This window comes from Neofelis nebulosa, chromosome 10, assembly GCF_028018385.1.
Source record: "Neofelis nebulosa isolate mNeoNeb1 chromosome 10, mNeoNeb1.pri, whole genome shotgun sequence".
Lineage (NCBI taxonomy): Eukaryota > Metazoa > Chordata > Mammalia > Carnivora > Felidae > Neofelis > Neofelis nebulosa.
This window is the reverse complement of record NC_080791.1, coordinates 112676310-112697104: the sequence shown is the minus strand read 5'-3', so window position 1 is coordinate 112697104 and position 20795 is coordinate 112676310. Positions and strand designations below refer to the sequence as shown.

General features: G+C 63.1%; 1 protein-coding gene across 10 annotated transcripts in view; it reads left to right on the top strand.

Moving 5' to 3' along the window:
* SHANK2 (SH3 and multiple ankyrin repeat domains 2) overlaps positions 1-20795 on the top strand; it is a 497540-nt gene that overhangs the window by 194348 nt on the left and 282397 nt on the right. Inside the window, exon 1 of one of the 10 annotated variants that reach the window (XM_058689986.1) lies at positions 18227-18678. The exons of the other annotated variants lie outside the window; for them this stretch is intronic. Within the exon in view, the coding sequence (XP_058545969.1) occupies positions 18642-18678 (37 nt within the window). The 5' untranslated portion in view covers positions 18227-18641. Of the gene's footprint in view, positions 1-18226; positions 18679-20795 lie in introns of those variants that run through there. 10 annotated transcript variants of the gene reach the window in all.

Sequence of the window (20795 nt, the reverse complement as noted above, 5' to 3'; positions counted from 1 at the left end):
GTGTCTTTACAGAGAAGGGAGCTGCAGGCACGGAGACCCACAGATACCCAGGGGGAAACAGCAGCAGAGGCTGTGGCCCCCCAGGGACATTGAGGCGCCCGAAACTGGAAGAGGCAGGAAGGATCCTTCCCCAGAGCCCCCAGAGGGAGCACGGCCCTGCTGATCCCCGCGTTTGCTTTCCTGGTCTCCAGGCGGTGAGAGAATACATTTCTGCTGTTCAAAGAGGCCCGATGTGTGGTGATGTCATGGCCACTCTAGACACTAATCCAGGGACCGCTATTCCAGAAAGGACATTGAAAGCCCCTGCTCCTGTCTTCTCCTCTGTGGCCACCAGGGCTGGAGAGTGCCTCGGATGCGGGCTTCAGAGGCAGACATCTCCAGGGTCAAGCCCCAGGTGGCTGTGTGACCTTGGGTGCGTCGCTTGACTTCTCTGAGCCCATCTGGCCATCTGAGTCTCGATCTCCTGATGCAGTCGTGAAGACCCAAGGAGCTAAGGGAGGACATGCTGACACCTGCTATAACGTGGATAGACCCTGGGGACATGACGCTGAGTGACATAAGCAGACACTTACGACATACGGCATGACAGACACTGTGTGATTCTACTCACATGAGGTCCCTGGAGTCGTCAGGTTCATGGAGTCAGGGAGTGGATGGTGGGCGCCAGGCTGGGGGAGAGGATGGGGGCTGGTGCTTCACGGGGACAGAGATTCCATTTGGGAAGACGGAAAGTTCCGGAAACGGACGGTGGGGACGGCTGCACAACAGCGTGAACGTGCCTCGTGTCCCCGAGCCGCGCATTGAGCTACAACAGCAAATTGTAGGTTATGTGCATTTTACCGCGCTTAAAAATAATCTCTTAAAAAAAAAAAAGATAACGGCGGGGAGGACACGGACCCCGTCATCGGCCACAAGACTTGGTCAGCGGCAACTGTCCACGGATGTGACGTGGCCTTTCTGTTTGTGTGCCGTGTGCTGGGGCCCCTCCGCGTGGCAGAGACGGGTACTGAGAACATCCGAACGTGGGTATCAGCACTTCGTCCTCCCGCGGTGAGCGCGTCCCCTCTTGAGGGAGGAGGACCGCGCCCAGGGGTGTGGTTGCTTACCCGGGGTCGTGCTCTAGCGGCCGCGTGCCCGAGCCCAGGCCCCTCGCTGCCTCCACCTGCAGCCCCAGTGGGGACAGCGAGCTCGCGGTCCCACACACACGGCTCGGGCCTCCTGGGACCTGGCATTAACCCCCCGAGCAGGGTCTGCGGGTCAGAAGCCCCGAGTTGTCCGTGTGGGGCCAGGTCCCCCGTGCCCAGAGTCACATGCTGTTTGTCTTCCTGGTGGTCTCCAGAGTGGCTGTGTCGGGATCCCACCTGGGGGAACTTGAGATCGGCCCCGAGGTGTCACTGCAGGTGGACTGTGTCACGACGGCGGGCACCCCTGCCCCGCTTCTCTCCGCCTTTTAGTGCCGTGCCCCCGGATGGCGCGCACACAGGCGCTGGGTTCTAGTGGGTTCCGTGGCTGCTCTGCCCAACACAGGTCTGATCCCACTGGAAATGCTGCTTGTTTTATCGCCTTCTTGACCCTCAGGATGCATTTTAGAACATTAAAGGCCCTGATAAGTCCTGCAGTAACGGAGCCGCCCCCCCCCCCCCCCAACTTTGTATGATCTGGCATTTCCCAAACTGGACCCTATAATCTGCTTCCAGGGTCAGGTGAAACTCACTCTGGGAACACTACACTGAAGCATCGCTAGGGCCACCGTGTGCCTGCTGGGCCCGGTGGGGGCTGGGGCTGGGCTGCCGGTACCCACTTTCCCCTGCAGGGGTGCTCAGAGAGGGAGCCACCGTCTTTCACACCCCCAGCCCCCGAATTCCAGGCGGCTCACAGGCAGATGCTCTTACCCATCCTGGAAGGCACAGTTTGACAAAATAGCAACCGGTCGGCATTTAAAATCAGGAGATTTCATGCAGAAATCCAGGGTTCTGGCTTCTTTTTTAGGAAATAGTAATAATACCTGCTGTAGCTAAGAGCCTTGGGGAGAAACGGCTGTCCTGGGAGAGTCGCCCTCCTTCTGGTTCGTGGGCTGGAAAGGGAAGAGCGAGGGCCTCAACTCTTTTCGGCAGCTGAAAATGGACGCACAGCCGCCCCCACCGGGCCCACGCCGGCCGGGCCCCCTGGGCTGCCCGGCCTGACCGCCTTGGGGCCCTGGGCTGGCCCTGGGCACAGCGCCCGAGTGCTGCCCCACCCTTGCCCCGTTGCCCGTTCTGGTGGGCCCTGGGCTGGCTCTCAGGGCTTGGGGGAGGGGGTCCCCGAGCAGAGCCGAGTCGGTTCACGACTGAAGGCCGCCAGTGTGTTTGTGTGGCATCGAGGCACCATCTGTGAACCCAGGGCTGTGGATTTGGGGCTTGGGAGTGAGACCAGCACCCGCTGGGGGCTGCTAAGTGCTCGGAGATGCCCAGACAGGCTTTGGGGCCGGTCTCCTCTCCGGGGCGCTTAGGTGGGGCGGTGGCAATCCCCTCGTGGGTGGATGGCCTAGAAGCCAAGTGCAGCCCCCCCCCCCCCCCGACCCCATCTTTAGCACGGTCAGCAGCTTCCGGGACGGACCCTGTGCTTCTTGGGATCACTCTCTTGCCCGTCTGGCAGGGCTGCATTTGGGGGACCCTGTCGTCAGGACGGTGCTGACAGAGGTACGGACATTGCCACCCAGGTCGGCAGGAGGGACGGCCTCCCGCAGGGTGCCCCGACTCGGCAGGATCGCACGGCTGAGGCCTAAAGCAAAGGCCTGTGCCTCCGTCTCCCCACGAGCTTTCCAGGACCCTGCACTGGCAGGGGGCCCTTCCTCCTGCGTAGGCCTGCACCCCTTATCCGTAAAGCAGAGTGTATCTTGTCGGGTCACGTCCCTCCTCAGAGCAGAGAAGGGGGACTGGGCCGACGGCAGGGTGTTTCTGTGCGAGCACAGATAAATCCCCAGATGGCACCAGGCGTGCTGGGCGCGTCCCCTGTGCCAAGGGCTGCGGCCAAGGCTCCACGTGTGGATTACCCTCTGCAGGGACAGGAGAGTGCGGGCGAAAATTAGAGCACAGACTCCGGGGGCTCGGCCTGCATCCGGGCTGTGTGGCCTGGGGTGGGTTACTGAACTCCTCTGGTCTCAAGGGAGGGGAATGTTACTCCTTGTTGGGCTGGTGCTGCGGCCAGACAGGCCCCCTTTCTCGCCGGGCTCGCGGGAGCAGGGCCGGGGTCTCGTCCCCAGCCGGTGCGTGTTTGCTGCCAAGGTCCTGCCGTCGTTCACGTTGTTCCCGATGAAATGTCCCGAGGCACCGGGGCTGCCCTTAGCCACACGTCTTCCCCGGGGAGATGGGGACCACCCGCGGCGCTCCGCCTTTCCTGCTTCACTGCACGTGGCCCATGGTCCGACTGTGGGGAGCCGGGGACACAGCCAAGGCCACGTCACGCGGCGTCCGTCTTCAGCTGCCGGACGTGCACCGTCTCTGCAGTCACGGGAGGCGCGTGTTCGATGACTGTGGCCATCGTTTGATTCACGTCACGGGGCTTCTCTGAGTGTGTGTCTCTCAACGGGGATCGCAACGCGTCCGGGCCCCCCCAGAGCCCCGGGGACGGCCTGCGTCCTGGCGTGGGGGTCCCCCGCGGCCTCGGGGGGTCAGGAGGGGGCCGATGTTGCCACAGCGCGTTCTCCGCCTCTGTGAGGAGACGCCCTTCTGGTCGGGACGAACCTCTGGTGGAATCACATCCCCTCGGATCAGCCACTCGCGGTGCGAGCGCCCTCGCGAGCGTGCTGTTCCCTGGTGGAAAGCAGTTTCTTTCTTCTCCCTCCAGAAAAGAAGTTTTCTTCCTTTTCCGACAAAATGTGGTCGCAGCTGCCTGGTCGCGTGAATTGGTATTGCTCTTTGGGGAAAGCGCTTTGCAGAACGTGTGTCCAGAGCCCTGGGAACGTTCAGAACTCCGACCCAGCAGGTCCGCTCCTGGGAATAGAATGTGAGGGATGGTTCCCGGGAAGAAAGGCCCACGTGTGCAAAGTCTGGGGCGGCCGATGTGCTGACATAGGGCGGGAGCTCAGAAAGCCGCGACCGTAGCAGCGACGCCCTGAAAGGGCACAGTGCGAGGCCCGGTCCCGTGTCACCGGTTCCCACCGGGGGGGCGTCTCCGGATCCTGCGAAGTGGGTGACCGGGCCAGGTCGGGGGAATGCGCGTGGCCCTCGAAGGTCGGCCACGGGGCCCAGGCTGCGCGCGCGTGCGGGGAGAAACCCTTCCGTCGCCCAGATGCGAGACTGCGTGACGGCGTCTGGGATGCACCGAGCGGCGTGCTGGTGACTGAACGGCCCCAGTGTTGTTCAAGGCAGTGCTCTGCTGACCCAGTTAGGAAGTAGGACGTTCGCTGCATGTTTTTTTACACGAGTGTTGGTGAGTTGAACGGGTGCCGTAGAGGCAGCTCCGGTGATCGGGACGATGGTGCTGGAAGATTCTTTCTTTGTGTGCAGAGGCTTGCGTGAGGGCCGGCAGCGGGCGCCCGTGGCCCCGGGCTGCTCCCCAGGCCGACTCCAGGCCCCGAGCCGCGGCTCCTCCCCGGCCGGGCTTAGGGGGCTTTGGGGAAGGGTTCTCGAGCCTCAGAGGGGGATGAACGTGGGATGGTCATCCATCCGAGGGGGCCACACACTGGGTGTCCGGAGCTCTGCTCGGGGGTCACAGACCACGGCGGTGTTCCTCTGCTCCGGCCGCTGTAACAAATACCACAGACAGTCACCATCCCTGGTCCTGGAGGCCTCTCTCCCTGTGTGTGGATGGCCGTCCTCTCCCCGTGTCCTCTGTGCGTGTCTGTGTCCCGATCCCCTCTTCTCACAAGGACCCCGGTCACAGGGGATCGGGACCCACCCTGGTGACCCCGTGTTATTTCAGTCACCTCTTTGTATATGTGCTGCCGAAGCAAGCACTTCAGTCACCTCTTTGAAGACCCCGTCTCCAGATACAGTCACATCGAGGGTTAGGATTTCCACGTATGAGTTTAGGGGACACTGTTCGGTCCATGACACCCCCCTTCTCAGCACGGCCCCCCTCACCCTTCCATGCTCACCTCCCCGGACTCCTAATCAGAACCCCCATCTGAGACGCCCCCTTCCCCAGAGCCCCCACGGCCCCGTCCTCAGGGACGGGGAGGCCCTCGTCCTTTAGGAGGCCCCCGCAGCCTCAGGCCTCCTAAAGGCTCATTCCAGCCTCCTCACTCCCGGGAGAGCACGGGGCGAGCCCTGCCTGCACACCGCGTCGGAAGCCCAGGTCACCCGTGCCAAACACGCCCACCTGTGCAGATGTGAGTCCTGACCCTCTGGTTCATACCGTGACATCAGGGAAAGGTCGCCAGCCTGGCCGGCCTCTGTGAGCCTGTGCTGCAAAGGGTCGCGCTGGCTGGTGGGAAGGTTCCGGGACTGTGCCCGCCCCCCTCTGTGCCTTCTCCTGAACTTTGTATAGATGCTCGGTCAGAGGGAGACAGAGTGACCGTGTGACTCAGTGGGTGGTGACCGTCCCCCTTTGACACTGGGGCCCTCCTCTCCTCTTGCCACCCCAGATGCAGGCTCCGTGCCCAGATCTGGTCCCGCGGGGTTAGGAGTGAGTCACGGACTTCAGAGGAATCCGGCCCTCCACCTGTGACCTCTCTTGTGCCCGCGGGGACGCTTCTGCCATCCCACGGCGGGACAGGCGCTCTCCTGCTGTGCACTTGGAAAGCATCCCCTGTGGACCGTGGTGCCCGCTTTCTTGCCAACACGGACTCCTGGACCGGCTGCCAGTTAGCCTCGGGCCTTCGTCCCACCCTCTGGTCCGGTGCCCCCGTTCCAGCCAGGGGGCTGGCTCCCAGGCCAGGGCCTGAAGGAGGAGGCTCGTGTGGGGGTCACAGGGAGGGACCCAGGCCATCTCGTGGGCCGCTGGGCAGTGGGAGCCCCGCCTGCTCTCCCCACGAGCCTCCCAGCGGTTTCTCCTTCAGCTTTCAGGCACGGCTGACTTCTCCCCTGAGCGTGACGTGAGCCCTCAGCGCCCAGGCGAGCCAGGTTCTATAAAGCAGTGGCCCGTGTGCCTTTGAATCCTGGACTCTGCCCAGCAAAGTGTGCAGAGCTGTCCATGAGGCACGTGGAGCCTGGGGCTCACACTCGCCCCAGAGCAGGCCCTGGCTGGGCTGCACACCCTCCCCGCCTGCCTGCCTGTCTCGAGCCCAAGGGGCCCCCGAAAGAGCCGTGTGCAAAGGGCGTCACCAGAGCCTCACTTACAGGCTCAGAGACGTCATACAGCCCGTCCGAGGTTGCACAGCTAAACCTCGGCACAGACTGAGCAGGACCGGCAGGGCGCAAGGCCCTTGAGGTCGCCGGTGCGGCGTCTCTGAAAGCCTTAGTGGATGGCCCGGCTGCCCCCGTCCGTGGTTTCCGTGCTGGCGGGCTGCAGAGCAGAGGGCAGAGAGGCGAATGGGTCCCACCCCATCCTGTAGGGGCCCCAGCATAGTGGGGGAGACACGCAGACCGTGCTTAAGTGCCACAGGGACAGTGCCATGTCAGGAGGAGTGCAGGGGACACAGGAGGGCCACTCACGAGGGGAGGGGGCCGTCCCCTCTGAGGGTGGAGAATGGTTGGGGACAGAGCAGGGTCGGGGATGGCTGCCCGGGATGTGACAGCAGCTGAGACCCCACCCGACCCGGCTAGTGTGTGAGAAGCCGCATCGTGCAGGGGCTGGACGCCCCGGAGGAGGAGGGAGACAGTGCAGACGCCGACTCTGTGGGAGTGGGGAGGAGAGGGGTGCAGGTACCCAGGGCAGGGCTGGGATTCCAGGCCTTTCTGCAGGGCTCCGGGCGTGTGGTCAGCTGCCGGGTCAGTGATGGGCCAAGGGCAGAGCCCGTCCCGCCTGGGCTGGTGAGCGACCTTGGGCGACTTCCTGACCTGCCCTGTGCCCCGGGGGCTCCTGTGCGTGGCACCCCCCGTGCTGTGGGGGAGGAGAGAGGCGGGGCCCTCAGAGCGGACATCGCTTCCTGTGCCACGTGCTCTTGTGGGCCTTGTACTTTTATTCCCAGATGCTATTTCCCGCACCCCGAGCTAGAGCAGAGCAGGCCAGGGTGGCCGTCAGGCCCCAGGGACACAGCCCGCAGTGGGCTGGCCTGAGTCTCAGAAGCGCCCAGTGCCTGGGTGGCCGAGAGAGACCCCGGTGAGACCCTGTGGTCCCGTCCTCCCAGGAGGCCCGTGTCTGCAGGCTCCAGCCTCCCCGTGTGGACCCCAGCCTTGGCTCGGGCCCCTGGGCCTCATGGCTGAGGCTCCAGGAGCTCTGGTGGGCCAGCCGGCCACAGGCAGGGCCGTCCCCGTGTGCCCTTGTACCCGCAGGAAACGTGGAGGGACGGGCGGACCTCCTCAGTCTCCACTTTTTGTACCGGGTGACGTCAGTGCCCCTGAAATCCTGCCAGCCAGCCCTGGGGACCCTCTGCCCCTTTCAGACAAGGTGCCCCTCACAGTGGATGAGGCCCCCAGATTTTCCACCGGGGGAAACATTATGGGCTTTCCACCCAGTTCCCTCTTTGACATATGGGGAAAATGAGGTCCAGGAAGGCAGGGACTCCCAGCCAAGCAGAAGCGGGATCGGGAGACCACACAGTGCCGTCAGTCTGTTCATTCGACGCCTCCCCTGCCCCCCCGGCTGTGCTGTGTGCTGGGCTCCCAGGTGAGCCGCCCACCCTCTGCCCGCGGGTCGGGGCACCCCTGGCCGGCTGTGTTGCTGAGGGGAAGGCGCGGCCAGCACTGCCCCAGAGTGACAGGCGTTGGGGAGCGGGCTCCGAGACCCCTGTGAGTCTCAGCCTCTGTGTCTGTGAGATGGGTGTGAATGCACCCACCTCACTGGGCTGTAGAGAGAAGGAAACGTGTCACAGGCCCGGCCGCCAGGAGCCATCACACTGGGGTTAGGGTCAGACCAACAGCCACAGCCTCTGTCCCGGGAGCCCCTCCATTTGTCCCGGGTCGCTCACACCACCACTCAGGTTGGGAGGCAGCTGGGAGTCTGTGCCCTCCCCCGCTTGGGTTCTGTGTCTGTTCACCTGCTGGCCGGCCCGCCCAAGGTCTGCAGTCCCCTCCTCCCTGCTCCCCTGCCCTTCAGGGTTGGCTTTTCCTGGATTTGGGGTTTTCCTGATGCTGCTGCCTGGTAGGAATTGGGCTGCCAGCTCAGCCCTGGAAGGAATTCATTTGAAGGTTAGATCGGTCACCAAGGCTTAATTAGTTCCTAAAATACAAATCGGCAGCAGGATCTGCTAACGAGGTGACGCACCAGGTGGGGACCGACCCGCCGCTCGCTCAGCATTGTTTCAAGCGCTCACTCTCCAGGGCCTCCTGGCACCTGTACAGGTTCTGGTCAGGTAACACCTTGATCTCCAAGGTGGGGACCCGCCTGTGCACCTGCCCGCACCTCCAGCCGCCTGGATGTGCTCAGAAGTCACAAAAGTCAGGTTCTTGTGTTGAAATAAACTTGTCTCGGTGCCTACGATCCCTCCCAGCTGGGCCGCAGGGACAGGCACAGTGCCGAGAACTGCTGTTTGCCCCGGGCCCCTCTGCTGATGTGGTCAGTGGTCAAGGCCCCCTGGCCTCCTCACCCTGGGCCTCTCTCTGCTCTGACACACTCGCCGTCTCCCCGCCGGGCACACCCCCTGCCTCCAGACGTGCACATCGAACACTCACTGCCTATGTGTGCAGGTGTGCCCGCGGGGGGGGGAGCACCTCTTTGTTTCACTTACGTTTACGAGCCCGTGACTTCTGCCTCCCAACCATGGCAGAGCAGCTCATGTCACATGTACCCTTCTCCTGATAACGGTGACAAACTCTGGACCAAACAAAAACAGCAACAACCATTCGTGGGCTTTGGCAGGAAAGCAAAAGCAGACAGAACGTGGGGCCCTCAACAAAAGGGGAGTCTGTCAGACGAGAGGCATGTTAATGAAGGATCCCCCTGACTTGAGGATGCGGTGGTTAGAGGTCAAGGTCAGACCTGCCTGAGTGGCTGGAAATAGAGGGGAGGACTCCCAGAAAGGCAAGAGCCCCAAATCTGCACATAGACTCTCATCGAATCCTGGACTGCTTTCTGAACTAGCATGTGCAGGATGAGAGTCTAAGGGTCCTAGTGGAACACAGCAGCTTAAATCTCAGAGACCTGAGGGGAGACTTCGGTAGTTCCCGCACGAGGGAGACAGAGCACTGAGTCCTGCCTCATCTGAAGAACTTGGCAAATACTTTGGGTTTTCTGCCTGAGACCTGGAAGAGCCCATGATGTCCGCATCTCATCCCAGGACCAAACCAACAGAGATGCTTCCCCCCAAAACTCAAAGCCACGTCTTCCCAGGATGGAGCGTTCTGCCAGTATTGTGTTCCCTGCTCGAAAGACCTGACGCCCTTCAGAGAAAAGGAACAGAATCCAGAATCTCTATAACACGTTAAAGATAATGGCTGACACAGAATCGAAAATTTCTAGACACGCAAAGACGCAGGAAAACGGGATGTGCGATCAGAGAAATTAACAGGAGCAGACCCACAGACGACCCAGGTGTCGAAGTGGCTGGTCAGGGATCAAAAATAACCAGAATGTATATTTATAAGCCCCCACCTTGTGTCTGGTCTTGTGTCGTAGCCTGAAGATAGAAAGGTGTGTGCAGCCCCCTCTCCTGCCCCATGACTTCCAGAAAGGCCCAGTTGTGCAGGGGGTGCTATTCGGGGTGGGAAGGGTTCTAGAAGCAGATGTTTCACGCAGTGAGGCAGAGTGAACCACTCAACCCCCAAGTCCCGGACGGGAGGTAGAACGGTGACTTCCCTGTTGAAGGCAGACAGGAAACATACTTGTGAGGCTCCGAGCTCGGTTCTGGTGATGAAGGGCGAATGAGACAGACTCAGCCTCTGGCAAGGTGACCTTGAGAGTGAGGGGCTGGAGCTGGATGGAGCCAGGGTGGGAAGGGCAGGTAACCCTGTCCGGCGGAGGGCGCAGCGAGGCAAGGGCCAGAGTTGTGTTCCGGGCATCGGAAGGGGTGGGCGGGGAAAGCCGCAGTGATGTCCCCCGGTCCCCTGGGGGCCTGCAAGGGCAGAGCGACGTGGTCTGCCTGCGTGGTACCCTTGTCGGTCCTGGCTGCTGTGACAGGGGGCCACAGCTGGCTTAAACAACGGGCATTTTTTCTCCCGGTTCTAGAGCCCGGGAGTCCCAGATCACGGTGCTGGCTGATTCGGTGCCTCGTAAAGACTCTTCTCGGTTCACAGACGGCCCCCTTCTCGCGGTGTCCCCACACGGTGGAGAGAACTCATCTCCCCGTGGCCCCGTGGGGGCTTGGAGGCCTCACGTCAGCTCTACCCTCACGGCCCGAAGGCCTGTCTCCCAGCGCCCTCTCCCTGGGGGCCAGGGGCTTCACCATAGGGGATTTGGTGGGAACACAGGCACTCAGTCCATAGCGCATGGTCACTCTGGCCGCTCTCTGACCGTCTCGGGAGCTGGCTTTAATCAGATCGCTGTGTGTGGGGGGCTGCTGTGCGCGGCTGGCTCTCCAGCACGTCCTGAGACATGTGGGCGTTCTGGGGCTGCATCGGCTCTCTGTGTGGGCCTGGGGCCTGCAGTCCGGTCCCTAATGTACAGAGCAGGCGGGTGTGACGCGGGCAGGGGCCCTGCAGACAGCACCACCCTGGTGACTCACGGGGAAGCCGCCCAGCAAGCAGCATGGGAGCGTCCAGTCCCTGGGTTCCCCCGCGGCTCGCGCCCACTGGGTTATCCAATGGGAGGTCCTTTCCTCTGCGCCCGTGAACGGCCGTGGACACTGGGCCCTGTCGGCTCTAACTCTCTTCGGGGTGGGTGCTCGCCCTCGGGGAGGCACGGCGATGTGCCTGAGGTCGCAGGCGGTGGGGGGCAGGTGCGGGACACCGTCCCGGCCCCCCAAACCCAAGGCCTGCTGCTCCTGGTGGTACTCCAGGAGGCAGGTGCGTTTCCCGACCCTCCCCCTCAAGGACAAAGAGCCGGGCTTCCCGTGGGCCCCACGTGGGCAGCAAGCCATCCGTGGAGCGCGGTCTGCTGCAGCCAGGACTTGTCTATGGCCTCGGGAACTCGGGGCACCTGACTCCACAGTGGGAATCCGAGCGGAGCTCCTCCCCGAGTCTCGGGGAGCCCGTTCTCCACCCCTGTGCCCCCCACCCCCGTAGGGGAGGGAAGTCGGCAGGCAGCCCACCCCTGTGGGGCCCTCGCAGACATCTCACGAGCCCAGCGAGGTGGGGGCCGGCCTCCCCACTTTACAGATGGGGAAACTGAGTCCCACCCCGAGTCAGAGGCTGACCCAGGCAGGACTCCCCTCAGGTGCCATCACTTGGTAACACACGATGAAAAAAGGGCCATTCTGGGTCAGCTCCTGCAGAAAGGAGGTGGCCCAGCCCAGTGACACTGGTGACGTTGGTGTTTGTAGCTGGTGCTGTTTGTGATTGGCATTTTCCCTGCAGACTTGGAGATTCGCACCAGAGTCTTTGGGCGTCCTGCCGCTCCCGGGGGGCTCTAGGAGTCATTCTTGGGGATCAGGGCTGGGTCTGAGTGACGGGGGCAGGGCGGCATCTGTGGTGGGCCGGTGCCTGCCCCCTGCTCCCTCCCACACTCATCCACCTGGTCACACAGCAGCCACCACACGCTGCCCCCGAGGACTCGGACGTGTGTGCCGGGGTCCCTCCTGGGAAGCCCTGCGGAGGACAAAGGGGGTCGTGTGGTGCCACAAGTGCGGGCTGGGTCCCGAGAGCTCACCTGGGGATCCTGGGCACAGGGGATGCTGGCTGTGTCCGGGAACCGGTGTCCTGTGACTGGCCGTGGGGGCCGGGGGTGACTCTGTTGAACAGACAGGGCGGGGCGAGCACAGGCGACTTGCCTCACGGCTCCGAGCCTCAGTTTCCCCCATGAGAGGCCAGGCGTCCTCAGTCACCCAGCTGTCAGACGGGCTACCCGGGAAGTGGCTCGTGCTTCCGTTAAGCCCCAGCGCTGCCCTTGCCCCCACGCCTCCCGGTCGGAGCTGGCACGTGGGGTCTGTGGGACTCTGGCAGAGGCTGAGCTACATGCAGGAAAGGGTAGGAGGCGCCGTTCGGAGCCGTGATCCTTCCGCGGTGCGCCTCGGGGATCCTGCCGCGGTGCGCCTCGGGGACCCTCGCTCTCCGTGGCCAGCCCCAGTTCAACCCTCCTGAGCTCTTCCCCCCGCCCCCTGCGACCTTGGTCTTGGACCTAAATCCCGAGTCACGGTGTCACGAAACCCGCAGAGTTCCTGACCCCAGCCACCACCGGCACGGAGCCTGACCCGTCCCCGGAAGAGATCCAGACCCCGCGGGCATCAGAGGATCCCAAGTCGGGTGGCCTCTGCCCCGAGTATCCTTGGGCCTCCACGGATCCTCCAGGAGCAAAGCTTCCCTCAATGGCCCTGGCTGCCGCGAACGTTACAAACGCCGCAGACACCTACATCTTTGTTCAAAGATAACCCCGCATTATTGCCGAGATGCCTTTTTATATCTCGCGTTATTTATAAAAGCGTGATTCATTTAACAATTATTGTGAGCTGGAGAAAGGTTGCCTACCAATATTTAAACCGCAGTTAGCTGAAGCTGTGTGTGGAGGAAGCAAGGGCCGCTGTTCGGGGTGAGGTGGGGGGGGGGGGGTAGGCGGGAAGGTCCGGCTCCCGCCCACACCTGCCCGGGCCCGCTGCCTCCCTGCCCCCCGCTTGGCCGCACAGCCTTGCTCTTGGCACTTGGTTTTTGCTTCTGTGAGATAAAATAGAGGGTGTGGCTGGTGGGCCGCTGAGACCCTCTGGGGTTTTGTTTCTTCCTCTCAGCTCCCCAGGGGCCCCCTCTGTGAGGAGAGGACAGAGTCACCTCCAGGGGTTTGTATTAAGAAGAAATAGACTCAGTCTTCCCTCTGTTTCCCCAGCCCAGCTCCACGCCAGCCTGCGCTCCCTTCTCCCTTCTCCCCACAAATAGGAGGCGAGGCCAGGCCACTTGGAAAGAGAAGGGAAACAGCCTCCATCTGGAATCTCAGGGTCTTGGAGAAATCATGGCCGAGCCCCAGCCTCGTCGGCTCTGTCGGCCGGGATCTCTGTGGCCAGCAAGGGTCCAGTCTGACCCGTTGATGCAGGAAACGAGGGTCACAGCTCCCCAAGGAGGCTGGAGAGCCAGGCCTGGCATCCAGCCGCCCCTGGTTGCCCAGGGAGCTGGCACGTCCCTGGCGGGATGCTCGTCCACACCCACCAGCTCCTTCCTCCGGAATCAGAGCGCTGTGCCCCGCGTCTGCTTGCCTTGAGTCCCGGCAGCAGGGAAAGTAAGGAGTGGCCCACAGCTCCCCACAGCCCACCAGGCAGGCAAGACTCGGGGTGGGGGCTGTGCAGACACAGAAGGGCCTCGAGGGCACCGGCCTGAGCGACGTCCAGTGCACCTGTCCGTGGGGTGTGGGCGAACGCGGCTCCAGAGCCCTGCAGGGCAGACCTCCCCCTGGTGCCCGGGGGCCTCTGAGGTGGGGGGGGGGGCGGTGGGTGGCAAGAAGGGACAGAGAAGTGAGGTGGCTTCAGGCCCAGGGAGACCAGCCCGGTGTACCTGGTGAGGCGCCTCGGGACACGCTGAGCAAAAGCCGGGACTCGTACCTCGCTTTCTGTGGTTCATTCATCCATCCATCCGTTCATTCACATCCAGAGCTATGGGGGTCACCTCCGGTGTGCAGGGCGAGGGGGGAGCCGGGCATCCAACCTGCGTTTGGGGGCCTTGAAGTGCCCTGGAACCGGGAAATCGCCTGAGGGCGCACTTCCGCTGCGGGAGCCCTGAGGAGGGGTCTCTCCGTGGCCGTGGCCGGATGGGGGCTCATCACAGACAAGGGGTGGGGTTGGGGCTGGACCTCGCCCCTGGAAGGTCAAACGGGAGCTCAGCGGCTCACGGCCAACGCCGGGAACGAGGTGGGTTGTCCCCACCTACAGATGGGGAAACTGAGCCCGGGGCGCCCGGGCAGCCCACGGCCGCCGAGGGCGGAAGACGCAGAGCCGGGCCCTCAATCGGGCGACTGGGGTCCCGCGTCTGGCTCCTCCCCTGCACCTGGCACCGGACCCCGGCTGGGGGACGGGTGCGCTGGGCGTCGTGGGCACCGGACGGGCCCCGTTGCCAAGACCCTGTGGCACCCTCACAGCAGACGCCTCGCGAGGCGCGTTTATCACACCTGGTGCGTCCTCCCTGCCAGAACTTCAGAGCGCCTTGAAATGTTCTGATGTGCGAAGAGCCTTTTTTTACACGAGAAATGAAATTATTTTCAGCCTGTTGTCAGGCCGTTGTCAAAAGACGTGGCAAATACAGGGCTTCGAACGGAGGGTTTGGGCGGGTGGATCCGAGCTCGAGGCGGATTGGTCGGCCGTGCGGGGCTGGAGGCTGGAGGGAACGGCCTGGGGTATTTTTATTGTGTGTTTGTGTATTTATGGTCTTGGGTTTCTTACCAAGGGGCTAGCACCGGGGTTGGGCTGGTGGTCGGGGTGGGGAGGGGGGGGACAGGCTGGTGGCTGAAGGGCCCGGCCGGGGGCTGACAGTTGGGGTTCACTTTGGGGGGATGCTCTGCCCTCCTGGGAGCTGTCCGGTTCGAGGGCACCGCCCCCCCCCCCCCCCCGTCTGACCTTCTCATCTGTCCCCGGACGTCGAGTGTCCCCGACTCAGACGATTCTTGCCCGCCCTCTGGGGTGGGCGGGCGAGCAGGTGGACGGAGCCACCACGTGGCATCCTGCCACCCGCCGTGTCACCCCAGCCCAGCTGGGCCCCAGCGGCGTGTGTTGTCACGTCTCCTGCACTCGGTGAACAGCAACGCGGCCGGCACAACCCACGGTGGTCACTCTCGGTCCTCCCTGGAGGACCCCCGGGCTCTGCCCCCCGCAGACCTACGGCTGTGGGGGCAGCGAAGTCGGACCCCCGTGGGCCTCGCTCCTCTCATCCAGGGAGCCTCGCCCCCGGTGTCGGGGAGCCTGCCGGGGACTCCACAAGAAGGTTCCAGATGTCTGAGCCGCACCACGGGCTCTCCGGGAGCCTCGGGGAGAAGTGAGGGTTCAAATCCCGGCCTGCGTCTTTGTTTTAGTTTTTATGTTGGACCTTCAGCCCAGTCGTCCTCGGTCTGCTCGCCTGGGAGGGGAGGACCGTGTTAGCGGATTGCTGGGCCCCGAGCCGACCCTCAGCGTGCCTGCCCCACTCCGCCTCTGCTGCCCCAGCTTTCCAGAGAAGCTGGCGTCACCGCTGGGTGTCCAGGCCTCGTGGCTTGAGCGGGAAGGGCGTGACGTCTGTCCCTCCCGGAGAGCAGGTTGCCGTGGACGAGCACGTGGCTGGCGGCAGGACTGCTCCGCGGGGCGGGGGCCGAAACACTCCGCTGGACGTGATTCCTGCAGATCTCCTCCCGTCCCGGCCAGCCAGGCAGGCAGGCTTCAGGTGCACGTGTGCGTGGAGGGTGCGGATCAACGCAGACAGATACGCGCTGAGGTACCAGATTGCCGCGGCCCGTCGATCTCCAGGAAACGTTTGCACAGAAAAGCCTGTTCCAGAGCACAGAATGAAAAATGCCGCTACAGACGCCTTTGCGTTTGTCAGGGCAGAATCTATGCTTTGTCCCTTCCGATTAGCATGTGGCAGACGCAAGCCTGTTTTCTGGCGAAGCGAAGGGAGATCCGCACACGTGGGCCCGGGGCCGGCCTTCGCCTCACGGTGAGGATGACTCAGCCTGTGTCTCGGAGCAAAAAACACTACACTCAGGTAGTGAGCTCCCTGTCACTGGAAGTATTCAAGGAGGGCGTGCCTGCCAGTGGTGAGGAGGTGGGTCCAGGTGGCGGGGGGGAGGGGGCGCGGTCAGGAGGTGGGGTTTCTGGGGGGCAGAGCCCCGCTGAGGCCTGGGGACGCAGTGGGCCTGCACGTGAGTGTGACAGACCCCCCGGTTCCCAGTTTCCGTCAAAGTTTCAGTCAGATTCCCAGCAGCGTATTAAGCGCGTGTGAGGTTGTCGAAAGGCATCCTGTAGCTGAGGGGTGTTTCCCACAGTGCCCCCAATCCTATCATACCCAGAGTCTGGTCCCGTCCCCCCACCGGCCCCCTGGGCAGCCGAGAGGGAGACTAGCGATCTTTCCTGTTTGTTCGCTGCTGTGTCCGTCTGTGGCCTGCACAGGGCCCACGGTTCACCATCGCTGGCGGGGATGGGATGGGATGGGTAGGGACGGGTCCTCTGCACCAGGCTGCAGCCTCTGCGTCCTGCTCGTGGGTCTCCGAGGCTTGTCTCCGCCAGGCTCCCTGCCCAGGGCCCAGCCCCAGGGCCCCACCGTTTCCCGCTTATGGGCAGGTGCCCCGTGAGGAGGACCGGGGAGGCCCCGTTTCCCGGCCAGGCCCCGTGTCAGGACCCCGTTCTGCTCCCCAGCCAGGGAAGAGGGCCCCGTCCCGTTCCCTCTGCTTTGTCGAGTTAGACAACGCGCGGGGCTTTCGCAGTGGCGCCCGGGAAGCCGCCTCTTCCCCACGCCCTTCCCCCAAGGTCAACGGCAGGGACACAGACGAAGTTTCGGAGGCAGCACCCGTCTTCGGCGAGGTGCCACCCTGGAGCGCACGCCCCTCCGCTCCGCGGCCGGCAGCGGGGGTTGGCGAGGGAACTTGGCTCGGGATGCGGCTCCGTGCTTCTGGGAGGGTATCGACCAGAGACACATGGAGGCGGGTTGAGCAGCGCCGAGCCTCCCACTCTCCCAGAGGGTTCCCTGCGCTTTGGCGAGCTCTCCGGGCTCACGTGGCAGGGCCCGGCCTCTGCAGAGGAAGGAGCTCCCTTGGCTGTGCTGTCTCCGTGGGTCCCAGCCAGGTGGCACCCCGCCTGTGGCCGGCCCGGCCCCGGGAACCGGACTCCACCACCTTGCAAACCCTATCACACCCACCCGGGGGGCGCCGCACATTCTCCCCAAGTGGGAGCTGCTGTGTCCTCGGTGACACTCTGTACGGCGGGGGGGTGGGGAGAGATGCTCCTGGCAGCCGCTCAGCCTCGCCCCACGTGTCCAAGGACACCGAGCTCTGCCTGCGCCCCTACCCACCCCCCACCCCGTCAAGGATGTGGATCACGAGACAAAGCCCGTGGGGTCTCTGATGATAAAACGTGCCAGCGGCTCGCCTCAGAAGTGGCTTGCGCTCCGTCGTGTGGCTTTTGAGACCCGGTGGGGTGAGGGGGTCGCCCGGGGCCGAGCTGGGGCGCGGCTGGCGAGCTGTGTGACTTGGGGCGCTGTGGGCATGAGGTGGGAGACAGTGCCTAAGTGAGCAGCTCCTACGGGGCCGTCACGGGGCGCGTCCCTGGCAGCCCTCGCCCACCGCACGGAGAGGCCGCTGGGCGAGGCGTCCGACCCCCCGGGCCGTCTTCCGCGGCAGACAGACAGACAGACAGACAGACGCCCGCGGCTTCTGGAGCTGCCATTTTTGTCGGCCCGAAGTATGTCGAGCACGTGGGATTCGACTTACATGTCCCCGTTGCTTTTTCCTCATCCCGTCTCCTCTCGCGCTCCCTGCCTTTTTAATTTCGGAAGCAGCTCTCTTAGCAACCGAGGGAACGCACGCTTAATTACAGCCGAGCAGCAGGTGCATCGGGCGACAGAACCGGCTCCCCGGATGCTCCATTTCGTGTTTCAGGAAGCCCTCTCTCCTCGCCCAGAAACAACCCCAGCGCCCCTGCCTCGGCGGAGCGCACGCCGCCCCTCCTCCGTGCGGTCCTCAGATAGGGCTTCCTCTCCCGGAGCCTCCCGGACTCCTCCCGGGGTGGAAATGCTCAGCACACGTGTAAAGGGACTTTGAAGACACAGTCATTTGATCAGCTGCCTGGAATCAGGGCGAGCCGGGGCGGGGCGGGGCGGGGGGGGGTGGTGGTGGTGGGGGGGGGGGTAGTTAGTTTGTGTTCTCTCTCCTTAAAAAGAACGAAAAGCGGTGGGGGGGGGGGGGGAGGAAATCCTGTTTCCTCCAGGGTAATCGCCACGGTGGGGTGAGCCGGGAGAAGCGCTAGGTGCCTGTGTCTGATTCCTTCCGACAGAAATCTGGGTCACGTTCAGAGATTCCAGAAGGCCGGCGAGGGCTGCCCGGTTAAACGTGGGTCTGGCGCGGGGCTCATCTGGCACCGGGGCGTTCCGTCTTCTTGCCTCGCTCAGCGCGTCGGCTGGCGGACGAGCAAGCGGCGTTCCCGGGCAACTCGGCTCTCTCTTTAAAAATAAACCCTGAGTCTGCTCGGGGAGTCGGGGGCTCTGGGGCTCGCGGCCGCCTCCGGTGTTTCCCGGCCGCCCCGCCGGCGGAGGATGCCCGCCTCGTTCCGCCCTCCTCCCAGAGGCACTGAGCACAAAAGCAGAGTGGAGCAGCTCACATGACGGGCGCCAGCAGCGGCCGCAGGGTTTGAGAGCAGCCCCAGGCTACGCACGGTTGGTTCCCGGCTGACAGACAGAATATGGGGTGGGCTCTGCCGCCAGCGCGCCGGGGCTCGCGTGCCCCGCCGCGCTCGGAAGCGCGCAGCGCCCAGACGCCCGCCGCCGCTCCCCGGGTCCACGCCGCCGCACCGCCGAGGGGCCGGGCAGCCTCCCTTGCCTTCCTCCCGTCTGAGAAGGTTATATAATGAGCCGGCTGCTGCCAGAGTCGGAGGGAAGATGAAGTCTTTGTTAAATGCCTTCACCAAGAAGGAAGGTAAGGGCGAGCTGGCGGGAGCGCGGTGCCCGGGAACTAGCAGTTTCTTACTGCCTCTCCGGGGCAGCGGCCGGCGGCGGGGGGGGGGGGGGGGGGGGGGTGGCACTCCGGTCCCTCCCGGCATCGCTGCGTGTCCCTTCTCATCACGTAAGGGAGCGATCGCTTCTGGCGCGTGACCGGGCTGTGTGGCGGTGGGTCTGGAACGCGAGCCCGCCGGAAGGTGCCGTTTTGTCTGCCTGGGTTCCTGAGTCCCCGGCCCCCCCGGTACCGTTGCGTTCCGGAACGTGCCGCGTGTGGGAAACTAAGTCCTATGGAAAACAAAGGAAGTTTTGACTAGTCTGTCCGCTACCTGGCGGCTGCCGGGCGCTTGCTCGGGCACGAGGAGGGTCGGGACCCGGGCTGGCCGCGCCGACAGGGCGGACGCGTTGGGAACCACTCCTGGGCTCTCCGTGGCCATCTCTGGGTCGCAGCTTCCCCGAGTGGACGGAAACGCAGTGTGGCAGACTCCGAGAGTGCATATGCTTTTTGTCACACCTTGTGTAATTTCTATTGTGGAAGGAAAATGTATAAATACATGCATGTAAGACGGCTAAGAAAATATCCGCCCACTGAGAGTTTGCAGATCGCCTGAAAGAAGGAAACAGTTGGGTGGAATATTAATCGTTTTCAGACAGGAAAAGAGTTATTTTTAACCCTTTTCGCAAAAAAAAAAAAAAAAAAAAAAAAAAAAAAATCAACATGTCAGACAGAGAACTCCTGTCTTGTGAAATCAGGTTTATGAAGACATTACTTTGGAGGAATTAGGAAGGTACTTACCAGCCCGAGCCGTAAAACAAACACGGAAAGAATTTCCAATTATCTTACACGGGAAACTAATTTTATGCGAGTCTTGGTGATTAAGTGAGACGATTGTCATTTGAATGCTCGCCCTGACATTACCTATGCGATTCCGTTTGAGTATACCCACCTGATCCCCAGGGCAGGCTGTGTTTGAAAACACCCCGGCCCCTCCACCCCCTAACCCCCCCCCCCCCCCCCCCCCCGGGCACCGGTCCTTCAGAATTCCGACCACTACCCACGCCCCCACTCGCAAAGCCGGCTTCAGCCCCTGTCTCGGGAATTGGTCTGAAACACGGCGTTTGTCTGGGCTCATTTTCTTACATTATTAACCCAGATTTGTCTTGTGGTACTTTGGGTTTTGTCATCCACGCTCGGCGCGGAGACGTTCGTTGGGGTTCATTCCATGTGTCTGCTGTTTTTTCATAGATTTTTCTGCCCGCGTGAGTCTGTCTCAGCCATTGGCAGGACCGCCCCCTCCCCCAGTTCCTATTAAGGGCATTAATATCTTACAGTCACATCAGTCAGACAAATGGACCCAACTCCGTCGCCGGGGAAGCTGGAGGCTCTGGCAGGAGTTCACGTCACAGAATGCACGCGTTTCCTCGTCTGGGGGGGGGGGGTCCCCTCCCCATGGGTAGCGTGAGCCCTGGCCTCTCCTCGGGGGCGGGAGGTGGGGGGAGGGGAAGTGGGTCCAGGAGGCCGAGGGCCGGGTCACGCTTTCTGCTTGTTGTAGCTGCTTGAGGGGTTGGCTTTCTCGCTGTGACACAGTCCTTCAGCTGGCAGGCTCTGTGCACGAAAGGTAACCGTCCTCTGGGGCGGGTGGTGCAGTCATCAGCCCTTTGCGCGGTCTTCGGTCCCCCACCCCTTCGCCAGTCAGGTCTCAGGTCACCCCAAGGCGCCCACCGGCGGGTGCATTTTTCAGACCCTAAAGGATGAGCGCTCAGTCCTCACAGGAGTCATTCTGGCCTCTGTCTGCCCAGGGGGAGTGACCGATGAGGCTGTCCCTCACGACCAGCAAACCACCAAGTGGGGGATGTTCTGGCAGGTGGGGTCAGGCCCTGCTGACTCCCCGGTGGGCTGAGCCCCTTAAGAGGCGGGGGTCCCCGGGGGAGGACGCCGCCGGCCTTTCCCGTCGCCCGCCTCTCTCCCAGCCAGGCTGGCACGTGTGTGTTTCCTTTGAGGAATTCAGAGTGGGGTCCCGGCCGCGTCCTGCTCGGACAGGGGTCGGGTCGGAATGAGCGCACGCTGCTGTGTGTTGAAAGAATGTGACCTCCTGA